This window comes from Glandiceps talaboti, chromosome 11 (genome assembly GCF_964340395.1).
Source record: "Glandiceps talaboti chromosome 11, keGlaTala1.1, whole genome shotgun sequence".
In the NCBI taxonomy this organism is placed as follows: Eukaryota; Metazoa; Hemichordata; class Enteropneusta; family Spengelidae; genus Glandiceps; species Glandiceps talaboti.
In genome coordinates this window covers 23,812,789-23,837,216 of record NC_135559.1, presented here as the reverse complement: position 1 = coordinate 23,837,216, position 24,428 = coordinate 23,812,789, and the positions used below count along the sequence as shown (strand labels likewise).

The following is a 24,428-nucleotide window of genomic DNA, read 5'->3' as shown; positions in this document are numbered from 1 at the left end:
TCAGTGAAGTCATTTACTGCAGTCAGTGAAGTCATTTACTAGTCAGTGAAGTCATTTACTGTAGTCAGTGTACTGCAGTCAGTGAAGTCATTTACTGCAGTCAGTGAAGTCATTTACTGCAGTCAGTGAAATCATTTACTGCAGTCAGTGAAATCATTTACTGCAGTCAGTGAAGTCATTTACTGCAGTCAGTGAAGTCATTTACTAGTCAGTGAAGTAATTTACTGCAGTCAGTGAAGTCATTTACTGCAGTCAGTGAAATCATTTACTGCAGTCAGTGAAGTAACTTACTGCAGTCATTGAAGTCATTTACTGCAGTCAGCATATGAAAAAGTTCACAAGCCTATAGCACAACTGAACCCCTTATTAGTTCACAAGCCTATAGCACAACTGAACCCCATATTAGTTCACAAGCCTATAGCAAAACTGAACCCCTTATTAGTTCACAAGCCTATAGCACAACTGAACCCCTTATTAGTTCACAAGCCTATAGCAAAACTGAACCCCTTATTAGTTCACAAGCCTATAGCACAACTGAACCCCTTATTAGTTCACAAGCCTATAGCAAAACTGAACCCCTTATTAGTTCACAAGCCTATAGCAAAACTGAACCCCTTATTAGTTCACAAGCCTATAGCACAACTGAACCCCTTATTAGTTCACAAGCCTATAGCACAACTGAACCCCTTATTAGTTCACAAGCCTATAGCACAACTGAACCCCTTATTAGCTCACAAGCCTATAGCAAAACTGAACCCCTTATTAGTTCACAAGCCTATAGCACAACTGAACCCCTTATTAGTTCACAAGCCTATAGCAAAACTGAACCCCTTATTAGTTCACAAGCCTATAGCACAACTGAACCCCTTATTAGTTCACAAGCCTATAGCACAACTGAACCCTTTATTAGTTCAGTTGTGCTAATGAAATGAAAGTGAATAAAATAAATAAAATAATCAACAGTAAAAGTGTTCTACAATAAAAGTGAAAATGTGCTAAAAAGGTAAAGTGATTAAAAAGCTAAGGCAAAGTTTTATTTCGTCTATTCTTCATTTCCTAGTATCAGCATATCAGATGTTTATACATTATTATCTCCATTTAGAATTGTATTAATTCATTCTAATTTTTACATGTACATGTTGTAGCATATTTTGCCTCAGTTTATCTTGTGTGTTTTTAGCACATTTTTAGCACATTCCTGTGTGAGGTCGATAAGTTGGTACTAATAAGTTTTAAAGTAGACTAAAGGACTAGTAAACTTTTTTTTTATCAAAGTCAAAAGAAAATGACAATCTCTACAATGTGAACATAGTTTAATTCTAGGTTTGACTCATTTGGTAAGTGTGAACAAACAATGACAAAATAAATCTACTCATTTATCAACATAACTGTAAATACAATTGTTTTGAATTTAACTAAATAAGCAATGTTCTCTGGGTAAAAATAATGGAAATTCTTCAAGGCGACATTGTTTTCTACATAGTTGAAAATGGTCTCATTTTATTATAAAATAGGTGTTACCATACATACTTTGGTATAAGACATACATAATCAAATATTGTAACAAACAAACAAACAAGCCCTGCAATGGATGTTTTCCGACAATTGTCACAAGTCACGGTAGTGTGATATAATATCGTATGAAATATAGTAGCAATGGCATTGTAGGACAACTGTATAATTGATTGAATATTTGCATGCATTTTTTGAATGTTTATTTATTTGTCTATTAATCCTTGTTGTTATCTTTCTAATATAAGTGATCATTTGGCTGTTGTTATCTTTCTAATATAAGTGATTATTTGGCTGTTGTTATGAATGTGGTCTAGTTGATGTTATTTAATTGTTTATTAATACATATTGTTATCTTTGCAATATACCAGATTGTTTGGTTGTTGCTATGGGCGTGGTTCTGTTGCTAGGCACATTACATACATTTCTTGAATGTTTATTCAATTGTCTATTAATCACTCGTTATCTGCGATATGCATGATCATTTGGCTGTTGCTATGGGTGTGGTCTTGTTGCTAGGTTCATTTGCATACATTTTTAAAATTTTTGTTCACGTCCAAAAATCTGTTACCTTTGTGAAAAACACCACCTTTTTGGTGTTGGTATGGGTGTGGCCATGGTTGCTAAGGAGATTTGCATACATTTTTTGAATGTTTACTCACTTGCCTACCTGATTATGTTGTTATTTTACCAAAACTGCCATTTGGTTGTTGCCAGGGTCATTGTTGCTAGGGCCAAAATGTTTTACAGAAAACCTGCAGAATAACACTTTTAAGAAAATGCTTTCCGAATTCAGGAAAATTTGCCCAGTAATTTTGTTTATCTTTTTTGACCAAAATTTGATTGTTGCTATTGGGCATGGTTATTGTTGCTAGGACTAAAATGTTTTACAGAAAATGTGCAGAATAACACTTCTAAGAACATTCCCACCAAATTTAGGCCAATCTGTCCAGTAGTTTTGGAGTTTAACTTTTTTGACCACAAATCATCTTTTTAAACAAAAAAATGGCTCATTATGACTAGAGACTGCGCACCTGCAGGATTACTGCTCAATTTTTGAGTTACTCTGCAGTATTATACAGATACAGATACAGAATTATATCATATCCCAAAGCAATTTGATGTGCATATGTAAATCATAGTTCATTATCCATTTACTAAGTTTGAAAGAAATTGGTCAGTGAATGTCCAAGATGGACGGACCCAATCTATAAGACCCCGTCCTGGACTACGTCCAGCGGGGGCTAACAAATATTCTAAATATTAGTTGTTTTTTGGTCTGTTAGTCAACTTTATGGATTGAAACTTAAAGCATATGAATTATATTAGTCAGGTGGCTTAGCAAGTTTTTGGCATTTGTGTTTCTAAGGACCTACATTGGTATACATATATATATGAATGGTTTGGTCCATGTAATTGTATACATATCAATGGTTTGGTCCAGGTAATTGGTACATATCAATGGTTTGGTCCAGGTAATTGGTACATATCAATGGTTTGGTCCAGATAATTGGTACATATCAATGGTTTGGTCCAGTAATTGGTACATATCAATGGTTTGATCCAGGTAATTGGTACATATCAATGGTTTGGTCCAGATAATTGGTACATATCAATGGTTTGGTCCAGTAATTGGTACATATCAATGGTTTGGTCCAGATAATTGGTATATATATCAATGGTTTGGTCCAGATAATTGGTACATATCAATGGTTTGGTCCAGGTAATTGGTACATATCAATGGTTTGGTCCAGATAATTGGTACATATCAATGGTTTGATCCAGGTAATTGGTACATATCAATGGTTTGGTCCAGATAATTGGTACATATCAATGGTTTGGTCCAGGTAATTGGTACATACCAATGGTTTGGTCCAGATAATTGGTATATATATATCAATGGTTTGGTCCAGGTAATTGGTACATATCAATGGTTTGGTCCAGGTAATTGGTACATACCAATGGTTTGGTCCAGGTAATTGGTATATATATGAATGGTTTGGTCCAGATAATTGGTACATATCAATGGTTTGGTCCAGGTAATTGGTACATATCAATGGTTTGGTCCAGATAATTGGTATATATATATCAATGGTTTGGTCCAGGTAATTGGTACATATCAATGGTTTGGTCCAGGTAATTGGTACATATCAATGGTTTGGTCCAGATAATTGGTACATATCAATGGTTTGGTCCAGTAATTGGTACATATCAATGGTTTGATCCAGGTAATTGGTACATATCAATGGTTTGGTCCAGATAATTGGTACATATCAATGGTTTGGTCCAGGTAATTGGTACATATCAATGGTTTGGTCCAGGTAATTGGTACATATCAATGGTTTGGTCCAGGTAATTGGTATATATATGAATGGTTTGGTCCAGATAATTGGTACATATCAATGGTTTGGTCCAGATAATTGGTATATATCAATGGTTTGGTCCAGGTAATTGGTACATATCAATGGTTTGGTCCAGGTAATTGGTACATTTTGTATATATATCAATGGTTTGGTCCACATACTTGGTATATATAAAATATATATCAATGATTTGGTCCAGGTAATTGGTATATATATATATATATATATATATATATATATATATATATATATATATATATATATATATATATATATATATATATATATATATATATATATATATATATATATATATATATATATATATATATATATATATATATATATATATATATATATATATATATATATATATATATATATATATATTTGTTTGAAGTTTGAAAAAAATCGGTCCAGGCATCTCCAATAAACAGCTCCGGACGGACGGACAGACGGACGGACAGACGGACTTCGGCTTGGGCATCATCAAACTCTTGGTAAAGAGTGCTAACCCTTGGGCAGGCACTAAATTGTGATATTGCCCTCGCTGGCATGTGTTATTATTTAAATAAACTATGACTCCCTTTGCCTACATATACTTTTATGAATTTAACATATGGTCACTTGCAGGTATGCCCGCGTCTAAGAGCATTGCGCCCTCTTCAGTTGATTTTGACAAATTTTCAAGAAAACAAGATTTCCAGCCGTTACCAGTAGAAAGAAAAGTATGGGTGGTTGATCAAAAGGTTACTATTTTAACATGGTGATTGAATTGCTGATCTGCATTTCTATGGTTATTGGCTAAATTGACCTTCACATCTATGGTAATTGGGTCATCTGATCTGTGTATCCATGGTAATTGGATCATCTGACCTGTGTATCTATGGTAATTTATTTATTTATCGGATGACCAACAGGAGCTAGTCCCATTTATAGCCTCCTTTGGTTCAGTGTTAGTGCAGGAGGAAACCGGAGTACACAGGGAAAACCTGTATTGTATGAGTCAAACTGAATGACACTCTTCTTACTTGCAGCTTCTTAAACCCAGCTGACACCTGGTGGGTTCAAACCCAGGCTGCTGAGGTAAGAGGTATACAAGCTAACCACTCAGCCACCACCATCCCTGAATTTGGTCATCTGATCTGTGTATCCATGGTAATTGGATCCTCTGACCTGTGTATTCATGGTATTAGATCATCTGGCCTGTGTATCCATGGTAATCGGATCATTTGACCAGTGTATCCATAGTAATTGGGTCATCTGACCTGTGTGTATATCCATTGCAATGGGATGAGTTGACCTGTGTGTCCATGGTAATTGGATGATTTGACCTGTGTGTCCATGGTAATTGGATCATTTGGAGTGTATTCTATCGGTTTTAACCACTACAGAAAGCTATCAATACAAATATAATTACATTCTAAAATATGCCAAATATTAATGCTGTGATTGTTGTCTAAACAATTTCACTTACATGAAGGCATAATGTTCTAGTAAGGCACTTATAGTAGAGGAGTGGATTTATTGTCAATGTTTCCACAGTTATGTACTCCTACATAACACATTCAGGACAGTTTTTAGGGTGGCTTCAAGTGACCTATAGCTCATGTCCTCAATCAGGCCAGTTCTATGATTGCAAGGTTCTGGAGATACAAGTGTTGATATCAATATTGAATACTATAGTGACTCCCTACATAAGGAAGACAGTAGAAACTTAGCTGTGCATAGATGGGGATACAAGTATTTGTTTAATAAGAATACTGATTCCGAAGTGCCTCATATTAAAATGAGAAACACTTTTTAATTAAAGCACTTGAAGTATATTAATTGTTGTTTTAGAAATCTTTAAATATCTCTACATCCTTCTTAGGAACTGGTGGAGCACTTTGCCAGCTGTCTTCGGGATAGTCATCAAAGTTCTGAGTGTCACCATCGTGGAGTAACTTTGGTATAATTGGTGGCTGTAAAACACAAACAAACAAACCGCCATGGAGTAACTTTTGGTATAATTAGTGGCTAAGAACACAAGCAAACAAACCATCATTGGTGGCTGTAAAACACAAACAAACAAACCGCCATGGAGTAACTTTTGGTACAACACAAACACACAAATCGTCATGGAGTAACTTTTGGTATAATTGACGAGTATAAAGTTGGCGTCAGATTAAGATTCAGATTCAGCTAGCATCATATTGAGCGTCAGATTCAGTGTCAGATAGCGTCAGATCTGAAGACACCTGACGGACTCAATCAAAACTGAAATAATACTGTTGAGACTACAGGGAAAGATTCCGCTTCACAGCCTTTTGATGGAAGTTGGAATGTCTCTGCTTGCACAATTTTTAAATTTTAAAAATTGTGCAAGCAGAGACGCCAATTTTATACTCATTATAATTGGTGGCTGTACAACACAAACAAACTGTCATGGAGTAACTTTTGGTAAAACACAAAAAACAAACCGTCATGGAGTAACTTTTGGTACAATTGATGGCTGTAAAACACAAACAAACAAACTGTCATGGAATAACTTTTGGTATAATTTTGGTGAGCTGCAAAACACAAACAAAAAAATAAAGAATTTAAGTCTGTGTATATACCCCGTCCATTTGTTTTTTGTTTGTCTATTGCAAACAAGAAAAACAAAAAACCAGTGCCTGCTTCGTTTTTCGTTTTCTCGATCGGAAAACGAAAAAGGAAAACAATTTGTTTTTTCCATTGCCGTTTCCTTTTATAATAATACAAAAACGGAAAACAAACGCTGTTCCTTTTATCCTTTTTCATTTAACACAATCAATGAAAACGAAAAACCAGTGCCTGCTTCGTTTTTCGTTTTCTCGATCGGAAAACGAAAAAGGAAAACAATTTGTTTTTTCCATTGCCGTTTCCTTTTATAATAATACAAAAACGGAAAAGAAACCCTGTTCCTTTTTACAATCCCTGACTTCATCTATAGTTCTACTTACTGTTAAACTACAATCCCTGACTTCATCTATAGTTCTACTTACTGTTAATCTACAATCCCTGACTTCATCTATAGTTCTACTTACTGTTAATCTACAATCCCTGACTTCATCTATAGTTCTACTTACTGTTAAACTACAATCCCTGACTTCATCTATAGTTCTACATACTGTTAATCTACACTGCCTGACTTCATCTATAGTTCTACTTACTGTTAATCTACAATCCCTGACTTCATCTATAGTTCTACTTACTGTTAAACTACAATCCCTGACTTCATCTATAGTTCTACTTACTGTTAATCTACGATCCCTGACTTCATCTATAGTTCTACTTACTGTTAATCTACAATCCCTGACTTCATCTATAGTTCTACTTACTGTTAATCTACACTGCCTGACTTCATCTATAGTTCTACTTACTGTTAATCTGCAATCCCTGACTTCATCTATAGTTCTACTTACTGTTAAACTACAATCCCTGACTTCATCTATAGTTCTACTTACTGTTAATCTACGATCCCTGACTTCATCTATAGTTCTACTTACTGTTAATCTACAATCCCTGACTTCATCTATAGTTCTACTTACTGTTAAACTACAATCCCTGACTTCATCTATAGTTCTACTTACTGTTAATCTACGATCCCTGAATTCATCTATAGTTCTACTTACTGTTAATCTACGATCCCTGACTTCATCTATAGTTCTACTTACTGTTAATCTACAATACCTGACTTCATCTATAGTTCTACATACTGTTAATCTACAATCCCTGACTTCATCTATAGTTCTACTTACTGTTAAACTACAATCCCTGACTTCATCTATAGTTCTACTTACTGTTAATCTACAATCCCTGAATTCATCTATAGTTCTACTTACTGTTAATCTACGATCCCTGACTTCATCTATAGTTCTACTTACTGTTAATCTACAATACCTGACTTCATATATAGTTCTACTTACTGTTAATCTACGATCCCTGACTTCATCTATAGTTCTACTTACTGTTAATCTACAATACCTGACTTCATATATAGTTCTACTTACTGTTAATCTACACTGCCTGACTTCTTCTATAGTTCTACTTACTGTTAAACTACAATCCCTGACTTCATCTCTACTTACTATTAATCTACAATCCCTGACTTCATCTATAGTTCTACTTACTGTTAATCTACAATCCCTGACTTCATCTATAGTTCTACTCACTGTTAATCTACAATCCCTGACTTCATCTATAGTTCTACTTACTGTTAATCTACAATCCCTGACTTCATCTATAGTTCTACTTACTGTTAATCTACAATCCCTGACTTCATCTATAGTTCTACTTACTGTTAATCTACGATCCCTGACTTCATCTATAGTTCTACTTACTGTTAATCTACGATCCCTGACTTCATCTATAGCTCTACTTACTGTTAATCTACGATCCCTGACTTCATCTATAGTTCTACTTACTGTTAATCTACAATACCTGAATTCATCTATAGTTCTACTTACTGTTAATCTACGATCCCTGACTTCATCTATAGTTCTACTTACTGTTATTCTACAATCCCTGAATTCATCTATAGTTCTACTTACTGTTAATCTACAATCCCTGACTTCATCTATAGTTCTACTTACTGTTATTCTACAATCCCTGAATTCATCTATAGTTCTACTTACTGTTAATCTACAATCCCTGACTTCATCTATAGTTCTACTTACTGTTATTCTACAATCCCTGAATTCATCTATAGTTCTACTTACTGTTAATCTACAATCCCTGACTTCATCTATAGTTCTACTTACTGTTATTCTACAATCCCTGAATTCATCTATAGTTCTACTTACTGTTATTCTACAATCCCTGAATTCATCTATAGTTCTACTTACTGTTAATCTACACTGCCTGACTTCATCTATAGTTCTACTTACTGTTAATCTACGATCCCTGACTTCATCTATAGTTCTACTTACTGTTAATCTACGATCCCTGACTTCATCTATAGTTCTACTTACTGTTAATCTACAATACCTGACTTCATCTATAGTTCTACTTACTGTTAATCTACAATCCCTGACTTCATCTATAGTTCTACTCACTGTTAATCTACAATCCCTGACATCATCTATAGTTCTACTTACTGTTAATCTACAATCCCTGACTTCATCTATAGTTCTACTTACTGTTAATCTACAATCCCTGACATCATCTATAGTTCTACTTACTGTTAATCTACGATCCCTGACTTCATCTATAGTTCTACTTACTGTTAATCTACAATACCTGACTTCATCTATAGTTCTACATACTGTTAATCTACAATCCCTGACTTCATCTATAGTTCTACTTACTGTTAATCTACAATACCTGAATTCATCTATAGTTCTACATACTGTTAATCTACACTGCCTGACTTCATCTATAGTTCTACATACTGTTAATCTACAATACCTGAATTCATCTATAGTTCTACTCACTGTTAATCTACAATCCCTGACTTCATCTATAGTTCTACATACTGTTAATCTACAATACCTGAATTCATCTATAGTTCTACTTACTGTTAATCTACAATACCTGAATTCATCTATAGTTCTACATACTGTTAATCTACACTGCCTGACTTCATCTATAGTTCTACATACTGTTAATCTACAATACCTGACTTCATCTATAGTTCTACTTACTGTTAATCTACAATACCTGAATTCATCTATAGTTCTACATACTGTTAATCTACAATACCTGACTTCATCTATAGTTCTACTTACTGTTAATCTACAATCCCTGACTTCATCTATAGTTCTACTCACTGTTAATCTATGATCCCTGACTTCATCTATAGTTCTACTTACTGTTAATCTACAATCCCTGACTTCATCTATAGTTCTACTCACTGTTAATCTACAATCCCTGACATCATCTATAGTTCTACATACTGTTAATCTACAATACCTGAATTCATCTATAGTTCTACTTACTGTTAATCTACACTGCCTGACTTCATCTATAGTTCTACTTACTGTTAATCTACAATCCCTGACTTCATCTATAGTTCTACTTACTGTTAATCTACGATCCCTGACTTCATCTATAGTTCTACTTACTGTTAATCTACAATACCTGACTTCATCTATAGTTCTACTTACTGTTAATCTACGATCCCTGACTTCATCTATAGTTCTACTTACTGTTAATCTACGATCCCTGACTTCATCTATAGTTCTACTTACTGTAAATCTACAATACCTGACTTCATCTATAGGTCTACTTACTATTAATCTACAATCCCTGACTTCATCTATAGTTCTACATACTGTTAATCTACAATCCCTGAATTCATCTATAGTTCTACTTACTGTTAATCTACAATCCCTGACTTCATCTATAGTTCTACTTACTGTTAATCTACGATCCCTGACTTCATCTATAGTTCTACTTACTGTTAATCTACAATACCTGACTTCATATATAGTTCTACTTACTGTTAATCTACACTGCCTGACTTCTTCTATAGTTCTACTTACTGTTAAACTACAATCCCTGACTTCATCTCTACTTACTATTAATCTACAATCCCTGACTTCATCTATAGTTCTACTTACTGTTAATCTACAATCCCTGACTTCATCTATAGTTCTACTTACTGTTAATCTACAATCCCTGACTTCATCTATAGTTCTACATACTGTTAATCTACACTGCCTGACTTCATCTATAGTTCTACTTACTGTTAATCTACAATCCCTGACTTCATCTATAGTTCTACTTACCGTTAATCTACAATCCCTGACTTCATCTATAGTTCTACTTACTGTTAATCTACAATCCCTGACTTCATCTATAGTTCTACTTACTGTTAATCTACAATCCCTGACTTCATCTATAGTTCTACTTACCGTTAATCTACAATCCCTGACTTCATCTATAGTTCTACTTACTGTTAATCTACAATCCCTGACTTCATCTATAGTTCTACTTACTGTTAATCTACAATCCCTGACTTCATCTATAGTTCTACTTACTGTTAATCTACAATCCCTGACTTCATCTATAGTTCTACTTACTGTTAATCTACAATACCTGAATTCATCTATAGTTCTACATACTGTTAATCTACACTGCCTGACTTCATCTATAGTTCTACATACTGTTAATCTACAATACCTGACTTCATCTATAGTTCTACTTACTGTTAATCTACGATCCCTGAATTCATCTATAGTTCTACTTACTGTTAATCTACGATCCCTGACTTCATCTATAGTTCTACTTACTGTTAATCTACAATACCTGACTTCATATATAGTTCTACTTACTGTTAATCTACAATCCCTGACTTCATCTATAGTTCTACATACTGTTAATCTACACTGCCTGACTTCATCTATAGTTCTACTTACTGTTAATCTACAATCCCTGACTTCATCTATAGTTCTACTTACCGTTAATCTACAATCCCTGACTTCATCTATAGTTCTACTTACTGTTAATCTACAATCCCTGACTTCATCTATAGTTCTACTTACTGTTAATCTACAATCCCTGACTTCATCTATAGTTCTACTTACCGTTAATCTACAATCCCTGACTTCATCTATAGTTCTACTTACTGTTAATCTACAATCCCTGACTTCATCTATAGTTCTACTTACTGTTAATCTACAATCCCTGACTTCATCTATAGTTCTACTTACTGTTAATCTACAATCCCTGACTTCATCTATAGTTCTACTTACTGTTAATCTATGATCACTGACTTCATCTATAGTTCTACTTACTGTTAATCTACGATCACTGACTTCATCTATAGTTCTACTTACTGTTAATCTACAATCCCTGAATTCATCTATAGTTCTACTTACTGTTAATCTACAATCCCTGACTTCATCTATAGTTCTACTTACTGTTAATCTACGATCCCTGACTTCATCTATAGTTCTACTTACTGTTAATCTACAATACCTGACTTCATATATAGTTCTACTTACTGTTAATCTACACTGCCTGACTTCATCTATAGTTCTACTTACTGTTAATCTACAATCCCTGACTTCATCTCTACTTACTATTAATCTACAATCCCTGACTTCATCTATAGTTCTACTTACTGTTAATCTACAATCCCTGACATCATCTATAGTTCTACTTACTGTTAAACTACAATCCCTGACTTCATCTATAGTTCTACATACTGTTAATCTACACTGCCTGACTTCATCTATAGTTCTACTTACTGTTAATCTACAATCCCTGACTTCATCTATAGTTCTACTTACTGTTAATCTACAATCCCTGACTTCATCTATAGTTCTACTTACTGTTAATCTACAATCCCTGACTTCATCTATAGTTCTACTTACTGTTAATCTACGATCCCTGACTTCATCTATAGTTCTACATACTGTTAATCTACACTGCCTGACTTCATCTATAGTTCTACTTACTGTTAATCTACAATCCCTGACTTCATCTATAGTTCTACTTACTGTTAATCTACACTGCCTGACTTCATCTATAGTTCTACTTACTGTTAATCTATGATCCCTGACTTCATCTATAGTTCTACTTACTGTTAAACTACGATCCCTGACTTCATCTATAGTTCTACTTACTGTTAAACTACAATACCTGACTTCATCTATAGTTCTACTTACTGTTAATCTACGATCCCTGAATTCATCTATAGTTCTACTTACTGTTAATCTACGATCCCTGACTTCATATATAGTTCTACTTACTGTTAATCTACAATCCCTGACTTCATCTATAGTTCTACTTACTGTTAATCTACAATCCCTGACTTCATCTATAGTTCTACTTACTGTTAATCTACAATCCCTGACTTCATCTATAGTTCTACTTACTGTTAATATACAATCCCTGACTTCATCTATAGTTCTACTTACTGTTAATCTACGATCCCTGACTTCATCTATAGTTCTACTTACTGTTAATCTACAATCCCTGACTTCATCTATAGTTCTACTTACTGTTAAACTACAATCCCTGACTTCATCTATAGTTCTACTTACTGTTAATCTACAATCCCTGACTTCATCTATAGTTCTACTTACTGTTAATCTACAATCCCTGACTTCATCTATAGTTCTACTTACTGTTAATCTACAATCCCTGACTTCATCTATAGTTCTACTTACTGTTAATCTACGATCACTGACTTCATCTATAGTTCTACTTACTGTTAATCTACAATACCTGACTTCATCTATAGTTCTACTTACTGTTAATCTACGATCCCTGACTTCATCTATAGTTCTACTTACTGTTAATCTACAATACCTGAATTCATCTATAGTTCTACTTACTGTTAATCTACAATCCCTGACTTCATCTATAGTTCTACTCACTGTTAATCTACGATCCCTGACTTCATCTATAGTTCTACTTACTGTTAATCTACAATCCCTGACTTCATCTATAGTTCTACTTACTGTTAATCTGCAATCCCTGACTTCATCTATAGTTCTACTTACTGTTAATCTACAATACCTGAATTCATCTATAGTTCTTCTTACTGTTAATCTACAATCCCTGACTTCATCTATAGTTCTACTTACTGTTAATCTACAATCCCTGACATCATCTATAGTTCTACTTACTGTTAAACTACAATACCTGACTTCATCTATAGTTCTACTTACTGTTAATCTACGATCCCTGACTTCATCTATAGTTCTACTTACTGTTAATCTACAATCCCTGACTTCATCTATAGTTCTACTTACTGTTAATCTACAATACCTGAATTCATCTATAGTTCTACTTACTGTTAATCTACACTGCCTGACTTCATCTATAGTTCTACTTATTGTTAATCTACACTCTCATAATTACTGTTAATCTACACTCTCATACTTACTTTTAATCTACACTGCCATACTTACTGTTAATCTACACTCTCATACTTATTGTTAATCTACACTCTTATACTTACTGTTAATCTACACTACCATACTTACTGTTAATCTACAATCCCATACTTACTGTTAATCTACACTCATACTTACTGTTAATCTACACTCTCATACTTACTGTTAATCTACACTGCCATATTTACTGTTAATCTACACTCTCATAATTACTGTTAATCTACACTGCCATACTTACTGTTAATCTACACTTTCATACTTATTGTTAATCTACACTCTCATAATTACTGTTAATCTACACTGCCATACTTACTGTTAATCTACACTTTCATACTTATTGTTAATCTACACTCTCATAATCACTGTTAATCTACACTGCTATACTTACTGTCAATCTACACTGCCATACTTACTGTTAATCTACACTGCCATACTTACTGTTAATCTACACTCTCATACTTACTGTTAATCTACACTGCCATACTTACTGTTAATCTACACTGCCATACTTACTTTTAATCTACACTCTCATACTTACTGTTAATCTACACTCTCATACTTACTGTTAATCTACACTCTCATACTTACTGTTAATCTACACTCTTATACTTACTGTTAACCTACACTCTCATACTTACTGTTAATCTACACTGCCATACTTACTGTTAATCTGCACTCTCATACTTACTGTTAATCTACACTGCTGTACTTACTGTTAATCTACACTGCTGTACTTACTGTTAATCTACACTGCTATACTTACTGTTAATCTACACTCTCATACTTACTGTTAATCTACACTGCCATACTTACTGTTAATCTACACTCTCATACTTACTGTTAATCTACACTGTTATACTTACTGTTAATCTACACTGCTATACTTATTGTTAATCTACACTGCCATACTTACTGTTAATCTACACTGCTATACTTACTGTTAATCTACACTCTCATACTTACTGTTAATCTACACTGCCATACTTACTGTTAATCTGCACTCTCATACTTACTGTTAATCTACACTCTCATACTTACTGTTAATCTACACTCTTATACTTACTGTTAATCTACACTCTTATGCTTACTGTTAATCTGCACTCTTATACTTACTGTTAATCTACACTCTCATACTTACTGTTAATCTACACTCTTATGCTTACTGTTAATCTACACTCTCATAATTACTGTTAATCTACACTCTTATACTTACTGTTAATCTGCACTCTCATACTTAGTGTTAATCTGCACACTCATACTTACTGTTAATCTACACTGCAATACTTACTGTTAATCTACACTGCTATACTTACTGTTAATCTGCACTCTCATACTTACTGTTAATCTGCACTCTCATACCGTTAATCTACACTCTCATAATTACTGTTAATCTACACTGCTATACTTACTGTTAATCTACACTGCCATACTTACTGTTAATCTGCACTCTCATACTTACTGTTAATCTGCACTCTCATACTGTTAATCTACACTCTCATAATTACTGTTAATCTACACTGCTATACTTACTGTTAATCTACACTGCCATAATTACTGTTAATCTACACTTCCATACTTACTGTTAATCTACACTGCTATACTTACTGTTAATCTACACTGCTATACTTACTGTTAATCTACACTCTCATACTTACCGTTAATCTACGATCCCTGACTTCATCCCAGTCCATTCCTTTAAACCATTTATGTTTGCGTACATCGTCAGCACCATTTTTCATGGCTCCCAGTCTCTTTGTTCGGTCAACAACAAGCAGTCGTTTTATTAGGTCTCTGTATAAAGTACAGATCACATACAACAGTTATAAACTCATTCCTCAACAGACCTCCACTCCAAACTTATCAAACAATAAAAAGTGATACCTCAATATGTTGAACACCCAATTATTGAAATGATACGATTTCAAACTACTGAAATATTACATTCACTGTAATTTAAAAATATACAGTAACATATACAGCAACATAGTGTAGGGTATAAATTTGCATCTCTGGAAGAATCCCTACAATTTAAGCAAACTCTACATCATAGTTCATAAGAAATAATGTTTTGACCAAAATTCATCTTTAGGCCTAATTTGCATATCACGGATGGGTTCCTCATGTCTTGACTAATTCTTCCTTTAAAGGGAAAGTCCAATCAAATGACATTGCAATTTCTATTTATAAAATAAATATGTGTGAGAAGTGATTTATACCATTTTTTGAATTCAATTATTTTTGGTATAGCTTATAGCTTCCGATATAACAAGGTCATGTATGTCGCCGTTTTGCTTAAATCCAGCTGGTTTTTTTGTTCTTTTTGTTTTGTTATTGTAACATATGTAGCAGTGGTTCTGCTGTTCAGCTCTTCAACTATGCACTTTTGTTTTAGCAAAGTAATAAAGTGGTTAGTGGTTTCATATGATGACTCACACACACTATAGAACACATTTCACACAGAAAGTTGGTAAAATATTGTACTTTTGTTATATAGTTACCATTCAGTCACAAAAATACCGCCAATGGCATTGTAGCACAACTGTACAGTTTTTAAAAATGTTTATCCATATGCTAGTCCATGCTAAAAATAGGTGTTCATTTGCTGAATGACTATCCAGTTGACTGATTGCTAAGATTGATTGACAGATTCCATTGACCAATCAATGAGCATAATTCCGCCATGTGCACTTGCACGTGTCATGGTCTACAACAAACAAAGCAATCTGTCATAGTTTATCAACGTGCATTGAATGCGAGGGCCTTGACCTTACGATCGCTTCTCGTATATAATTTTGCTTACAAACATTGAAATTATCATCAAATATTGGTCATGGGATCGGCATAATATATATGATCACTATCCCGAAGGATAGAGAGGTTGAATCTTATTTTTACACTTTCTGAAGCTGAAAAAATATTGACAATGTTGATATACATAATCAAGAAGATGGAACGCCATTACGTGCATTTGTTTTGTGGTATGTATGTTGATATTACTGTTAGTCAAACTATTTCATTGATCTACTCATAAAATCAGATTTTTTCAGCCCAAAATTGCCTATGATTAGTGTTTTATCTTGTTGGTCATGGTGGCGGCCAAATTAAATGTTGGCCATACCGCATACGATATTGTCGTAGTTTCAAACGTGTATGCAATGTCATGGTGTCATACGTAGTTATTGATGGTGTACCCCATGCTTTCTGTGTGTCAAATTTTAGCTGTAGACTCAAATAAGACTTCATGTATATTTTCATATCTAATGCTAAAACAATCTTCTCTCAAGTTTGGCCCGCATAAATCCATTGTCGACAGTCAAACTTGTAGAAGTACGAGTGCATGCAGTGAATGGTTCCGTAATATAGGTATATTGCACTTTGACAGAAAGTGTCGCCATGTGCATTTGTGACCTTTTGACGGGAATGACAGACAAGGGTGACCTGCATGTGTTTATTTACTGTTTATATTTATATATTCATTTCTCCCCATCTTTGGTTTCAGGGATCACAGCAATAACTGGATTTTTATCATAAAGTGATATATTTTAATGGTGAAAGTATATGTAACATTGTTGGGCCTACATAGGCTATATATGCATTTTAGTAACTACCATTTTTTTTATTTTTGACTGTTTTTATACTATTACCACTTTGACAAAGAAGTAATCAAATTTCTTTTAGGTGGAGTAAGAGGTCTTTTATCTCTAAGTGTATTTCCTGTTTGCTTTAGTGAATCCAGATACAAAACAAAAATGTCAAGCAACAAGATTGCAACTAGATATCAGAATTTGTAAATACCACTGACATGGCTGTAAATCAAAGTTATATTGTTGAAATATTTTACATCACCACTTGTGCATCTGATCCATTTTCAGTAATTTTTTTATTGAAATAAGAAAAGCAAGAAATGTGATAAATATCTTCTGCAACAGCAACCCCCCAAAATATATGAATAAACAAATGTAAGTAAATAAACAATAAACAAAGATGATTTGTACATGGGGAAAGTATTTATACTTGTACAGTAGTGGCCTATTTCAATAACTGGTACCTTATTTCTCATTTAGTGTAATCATTTTAGTCATGTAAAAGTAAGTTGACCTTTACTACCAGCAATTAAAGTAAAAAGAATCTTTTTTATATGGTGAAACAACATTACTACATTTGTTACTATATAACCCTTTATAGTAACACTTTAAATCCAATATGTCAAACAAATGAAAAATGGTACTTCATTCAGATTGTCAGGAAATTTTATTAAAAGTAATTAATTTATACTCATGTGTCATGCATCATAGACATAATGTATATCTCACTGTTGTGACACTTCGAAATGTTGAAACTAAATCTAAATAAAAAAAGAACACTTGTTTTCAATATTTTCAGAAGACTTAGTGTTTAAAGTTGATGCAGATACATTTCCTTTATTCATATTCCTTTGATGACTTGTGTTGATAATCCGTCCTACACCTACTGGTGACCTCAGCCTAGCTACCCACTGCTGTCATAGCAACTTGACAACAGTCAACATATATATTTTTTAGAAACAACATCTCCACAAACAATGCCTTCCCCAGTTTGCCTACTATACGCCTCTACACTGCACGTACGTCAATAAATTATACACCATTACAATTCTGCCGATGCTAAAAGTAACACCTTTTAGCACCTTCTTGTACCTGTACCCATATGGTGAATAATGCCACCAGCCTATGCTTTGGGGCTATGTGTAAATAAAACTTGTTTGTCTAAACTAAGCATCTTGCTGGAACTCGTTGACACCTCTCAATCCGATAATGGTCAGTAGTTGTACCTCAGATCACAGACAAGAAACTGTGTTCCTTGCCTGTGCTCAGATGTTGTACCATGGATCACAGTCCTGCTTGCAGACGGTGCACGCGTTTCGCTCAACACCGTCCTATGAAAAGTAACCGGCCTATAGCGAGTGCGAAAACAAAATACTTTCGCACAATAACAAAATAATTACATATAATTTTTTGTGTATATAAAGCTATCAAATATTAGCAATCGGTCGAATATGTACTCATTTTACATCTTTTTGACGATAGTAGTCGCTGGTACGATCACAAAAAGTGTCTAAATCGGAACTTTTCCAGTTCCGATTGATTTCAAAGTCCCGCCTTACAAACTCATTTGATCGGGCGTCCACGTGGGCATTCATTACGATTGAACTTGTGATTTCGGGATTTCTGGTCCTCCGGACTGGGACTAGTACTTTTGTAGTCAAGGCGAGGTAAAATTACTAAATAGTCGATTTATTGCTGATATTTGAACACAGATGGGTTAAATCTTTAGTTACTAGCATTTCAGGTAAGCCCAGGTTTCACAACTGTCTCTTTGTAGGCGACCTACTCCGTATGCAAGCAGGGCGACATAGACCCTCAGACCACTAGTGGTCAACCGGTCTGAGATGGATCATAGACCCTACGAAATGGATGTAGCCTAGTAGAAATGTCTATATTTGTGAACAGTAAGGAATGTCTCTCAGATAGACTGTGTCCATGACTGTACAATGTTGTGTCAATCAAGGCCTCTTCGCAGATTTGTGAAAATGATGCTGGGGACTAATCTCCATTTCAAAAAGGGAAGTTTTTCTAACTGAAAAAGGTGTTTGTCCTGAATATTCGATAACTTGCATTTGTCATTTTATCGTCTGTGTTAATTTTAGCGATGAAGGGATATGATATTCTATAGAACGCCTTTTGTTTTACCAATAACAAACAATAGCATGTGAAGGGCGATATAATGTTGCCTTGTCCGAGAAACGGGAAGTACACTAGCTGTTTTCACTTCACTGCTCACACTTACATTGAAGAGCTATGTAGTCAGTATTAAATCTTGGCTAGTCTATTCTATTGTGAAACAGAATTTTCCCTCAAATTCAACATCACTGTCAGAATATATGCGAGAAAGGTTTACAACGTTTAAACTTTATTCATCCTGGATTCAATAGCAAGTGTACATTCTTTGATGACGGATTTGCGAGTGCAAAACATTATAAAAGCACGGGACTGCAATTTTGTGTTCCTTGTCTGTGTAACCTCAGACCACTGAAAATATTCATTAGTGGTCTGAGTCTGAGTTGGAACACATCTCCGTTTATAGTGCTAGTTGTGTGTATTCACTAAGCCGTTTCAATATAATAATCATATGGATGTTTTATTTTCAACATCACGCAAACCATTGGCCTCTTTTCATGGTAGCGATTAGACTATCTGCTAGACCTCGGATGTCCTTCCGATACAATACGACACACGACCGAACATCGCTATCGAGGATGGAACATCCAAGGCAAGCCCTCACTGCGAACTTCGTTCGCTTATAGTATCGAAAGAAAGCACGAACATCTAGCAGCAAGACTAGGTAGCGATTTGACAGACGCCAACAAAATCGAATTTTAGACTCTAATATTACTCTTCGCACGTACAGAGTACTTTTTATAGGATAATATCATAAAAAGTGAATCAGAGCAAGCATCTAACCTAGAGTCTAAAATTAGATTTTATCCGATAATGGATATTTGTGTAATGTCTTCATGGGGTCAGGTGTAAAAAAGAGGGGTCAAAGTTTGGAAATGTGCACTCAGAGAACTGCGACACAACTGCTGACAGAGAGTTCTCAAATCATATTTCAGAGCTAAGGTGGCTATTGTCCTGCATGTTCATTATAAAGCAGCCAAGTTCGTGTCACAATTTGTAAAATAAGGCTACGACATTATACTAAACAATAAGGAATAAATAAGCCTTTGAAGTTTCTGTGGTCCTACTATAAATACTTCCTATGAATCTGGCCACAGCTACTCATGTCCTAGTCTAGCTACTAGACCTCAGGTGTTATTCTGAATTTACAATATGACAAGGATGGGCGTTCGCCATCACAGCAAACTTCGTCGGGAGAAAGCCCGAACGTCTAGCAGCAGGACAACTTTCTATAGTGGTCTGAGTGTCCATGCATACAATGAAAAGATGGAAAAGAAGATTATGCAAATACCCGACACTTCTTTATTTCTGTTGATATAGATGATGAGGCCAATTAACACATTTCTACCAGCTTAGCATATTAACTAACCTCAGAATTCCAAAGTTGGGAAGTTCTCAATTGGTCATACTTTAGCATCGGAGAGAACAGTAATGCTGTGCAGGCCAGGACACTTTATTTCAACTGCTATGTGATGTCTCAGACTTCGATAAAATTTGGTGAATTATTGACACTACCCGAACAAAAGTAAATTGTTTCCATCGATGTATCAACCGCAGGAAAGCAAATTTGCATACATTTTTTGAATGTTTATTCATTTGTCCACTAATTCCTGTTATCTTTGCAATATATGTGATTGTTTAGCTGTTACTATGGGCGTGGTCTTGTTGTTAGGCAAATTTACATAATATATTTATGTTTATTCATTTGTCTATTAATCCCTCTTGATATCTTTGTGAAATACACTATGGGCGTGGTCATGATTGCTAGGGATATTTGCATACATTTTTTGAATGTTTACCCACTTGCCTACCCTATGATGTTGTTATTTGACCAAAATATACTGCCATTTGGTTGTTGCTAAGGGTGTGGTCATGGTTGCTAGGGCCAATTGTGTCAAATTATTTGGAAGAAAATCTGCAGAATAACACTTTTTTGAGATAAAAATTTTTGACCAAAATTCACATTTTTTGTACACCTAATTTGCATATAACTGATGAGATTATTACATGTTTAATATTTCTTCATCTATACTCCCCCAGATGCATCCCCATTAAATTTCAGCCCAATCTGCTGAGTAGTTTTTACCAAAAAGACACATTTTTAGCCCTAATTTGCATATTACTGATGGAATCATCATGTCACGAAGAAAATCTTGATTTACACTCCCCTAAGAACGTTCCCACCAAATTTCAGGCCAATCTGCCCAGTAGTTTTGGAGTTTAAAATTTTTGACCAAAAATCACAATTTTGACCCAAAACACACATCTCTGATGCAATCATTTTCATTTGAAAATTTCCCATCTAGACACTCAAAGTAACACAACCACCAAATATCAAAGCAATCAGTCCAGCATATGCACACACACATCCACACACACAGACAGACAGACAGACAGACAGACAGACAGACAGACAGACAGACAGACAGAGACAGACAGACAGACAGACAGACAGACAGACAGCGATGCCTATAGCACTACTGAATCTTATCAGTTCAGTTGTGCTAAAAACTAACTTATGGGGTAGAAAAATCTGGCCAACTTGATAATTTAATAATCAAAAAACATCCGATATGGTGTCATTCTCATGTGAGGTAATGTACAACATGCACAGCATTCACTGTCAGTGCTATGTCGTCAACAAACTACGCAGTTGCTGATCAAAGTATAAATGTCGTCAAATTTCTCATTCAACATTGTCGCTGTGATACACACTTCTGAAAAATGATGAAAAAATAACCTGATATGCATAAATTTACAGAGATTTTGTTTGCTGAATGTTTATTGATACAATGTGACAGTTCACTACATGTGCCCAATTCGATATGGGAACAATCTAGACGATTACATAACTTAGGCTAACAAACACCAGGTATTTTTACATACTAATTTGTCTATTATACATCCCATTATAAATCTGACCGACTTGACATTGTTTACTAGAAATTCATAGTCTTTTGGTTAATCCCGGAAGTAATGGTCATGTTGTGAAAATTGCTGTAATTTCTAGAACTGTCAACCCCTTAGATCAAAGCCAATGACGTTGTCTGTCTATCGCTGATCAGTCAATATCAAAACCTGATTTTATTTTTTAGGGGTTTTAAACTTGAATTTTCAAATGAAGTCATGTGATTTATCTGTTGTTGCTGCATCGCTTGCCTAGCTCATTTGCATAGTATTCCCTAGCAACACCTGCACTCCCGCATATCTGCACATGTGCACATACAACGTTCCACATTGATTAGATTTCTCTAGCGTCAATGCGAACAGCTGTGTGACACAAGCAGGGAGTCTTCCCAGTATCCTTTGTGACAGAAGTTCACAAAATGGCAACACACAGTGGGCTCAACATCACAGAATTTTGACATTTCAAAGTCACATAACTTTCATATGTTTCATTTTATTTCTAAAATTCACTTATATATAAGTTAAAAACACAAAGTTGAGTTATCCAAAATTGCAAATGTATTTAATTGGACCTTCCCTTTAAGACAGTAAGACTTGAGTGTTATAAGACTTCTTTGACTTACTTGGCTGTGGGGTCAAGATGTCTTGGCCAGTCTAACTTAGCAGCCAAGATCTTCTCATAAATACCAAATGGATTATCATCAAAAAATGGTGGATAACTACAATGGAAAATATATCATGTCATTGTTGAAAGACAGTTTATAATAGAAAATATGTCATTACAAACTACAAGTACAGTAAACATAACGAGTAAATATGTCTAATACAAACTACAAGTACAGTAAACATAACGAGTAAATATGTCTAATACACCCCTGACAATGCAGACGAGATGTCGGCGAAAATTTGGGATTTGCTTCCGAGACATATTTTGACTCCATGAGTAGAAATGTTCATTACTAAATATGGACCCAGAGTCCATGAACACTCATTGTTGCAAACTGTCATTTACTTCATTGCTAAAACACTACTTTCAGTAATACAGTAAGCTGTGCATATCATGTATGATCATGATATAGGGGTTATAATCACTAGTTCATTACTCACCCTACAAGCATTTCAAATACAAGAATTCCTAGTGCCCACCAATCTACAGCTTTACCATGACCTTTGCTTTGTATAATTTCTGGTGCTAGGTATTCTGGTGTTCCACATAGCGTCCATGTTCTTCAATAATAATATACAATGTAAAACTATCAATGACATGACTATATCAGGCAAGATATCAATTGGATATCCTTTTTAACAGACAGCAATTTAAAATAAATACATTGGGTAAATTCTGTTCTCTCATGTATCTATAACTGAATATTTTGGGGAATCATTTAAGAGTGGTAATTTTGTGGAGGGTTTGTTTATTACAACATTGATTAGTACTCTATCTTCACTTAGGACACTTGAAGTATAATTAATGTTGCTAAGAGTTATAATATACACTGATGCTGTTACTATAGACATGAGTTATGATATACACAGATGTTGTTACTATAGACATGAGTTATGATATACACTGATGCTGTTACTATAGACATGAGTTATGATATACACTGATGCTGTTACTATAGACATGAGTTATGATATACACTGATGCTGTTAGTATAGACATGAGTTATGATGTACACTGATACTGTTACTATAGACATGAGTTATGATGTACACTGATACTGTTACTATAGACATGAGTTATGATATACACTGATGCTTTTACTATAGACATGAGTTATGATATACACTGATGCTGTTACTATAGACATGAGTTATGATATACACTGATGCTGTTACTATAGACATGAGTTATGATGTACACTGATGCTGTTACTATAGACATGAGTTATGATATACACTGATGCTGTTACTATAGACATGAGTTGTGATATACACTGATGCTTTTACTATAGACATGAGTTATGATATACACTGATGCTGTTACTATAGACATGAGTTATGATATACACTGATGCTGTTACTATAGACATGAGTTATGATATACACTGATGCTGTTACTATAGACATGA

General features: G+C 34.5%; 1 protein-coding gene across 2 annotated transcripts in view; it reads right to left on the bottom strand.

The window, feature by feature from the left end:
* Positions 1–4,273: 4,273 nt before the first annotated feature.
* LOC144441920 (cAMP-dependent protein kinase catalytic subunit PRKX-like) overlaps positions 4,274–24,428 on the bottom strand; it is a 156,980-nt gene continuing 136,825 nt past the window's right edge. The window contains exons 4-8 of one of the 2 annotated variants that reach the window (XR_013481588.1): positions 23,461–23,580; positions 22,977–23,072; positions 15,385–15,520; positions 6,338–6,427; positions 5,805–5,839 (exon numbers count right to left, since the gene is read on the bottom strand). Coding sequence is in view for 1 of the 2 variants with exons in the window: in XM_078131186.1 (XP_077987312.1) it covers positions 5,714–5,839; positions 15,385–15,520; positions 22,977–23,072; positions 23,461–23,580 (478 nt within the window). In the remaining variant the exon portion in view is untranslated. Of the gene's footprint in view, positions 5,840–6,337; positions 6,428–15,384; positions 15,521–22,976; positions 23,073–23,460; positions 23,581–24,428 lie in introns of both variants that reach the window. The other variant, XM_078131186.1, reaches the window with a different exon arrangement.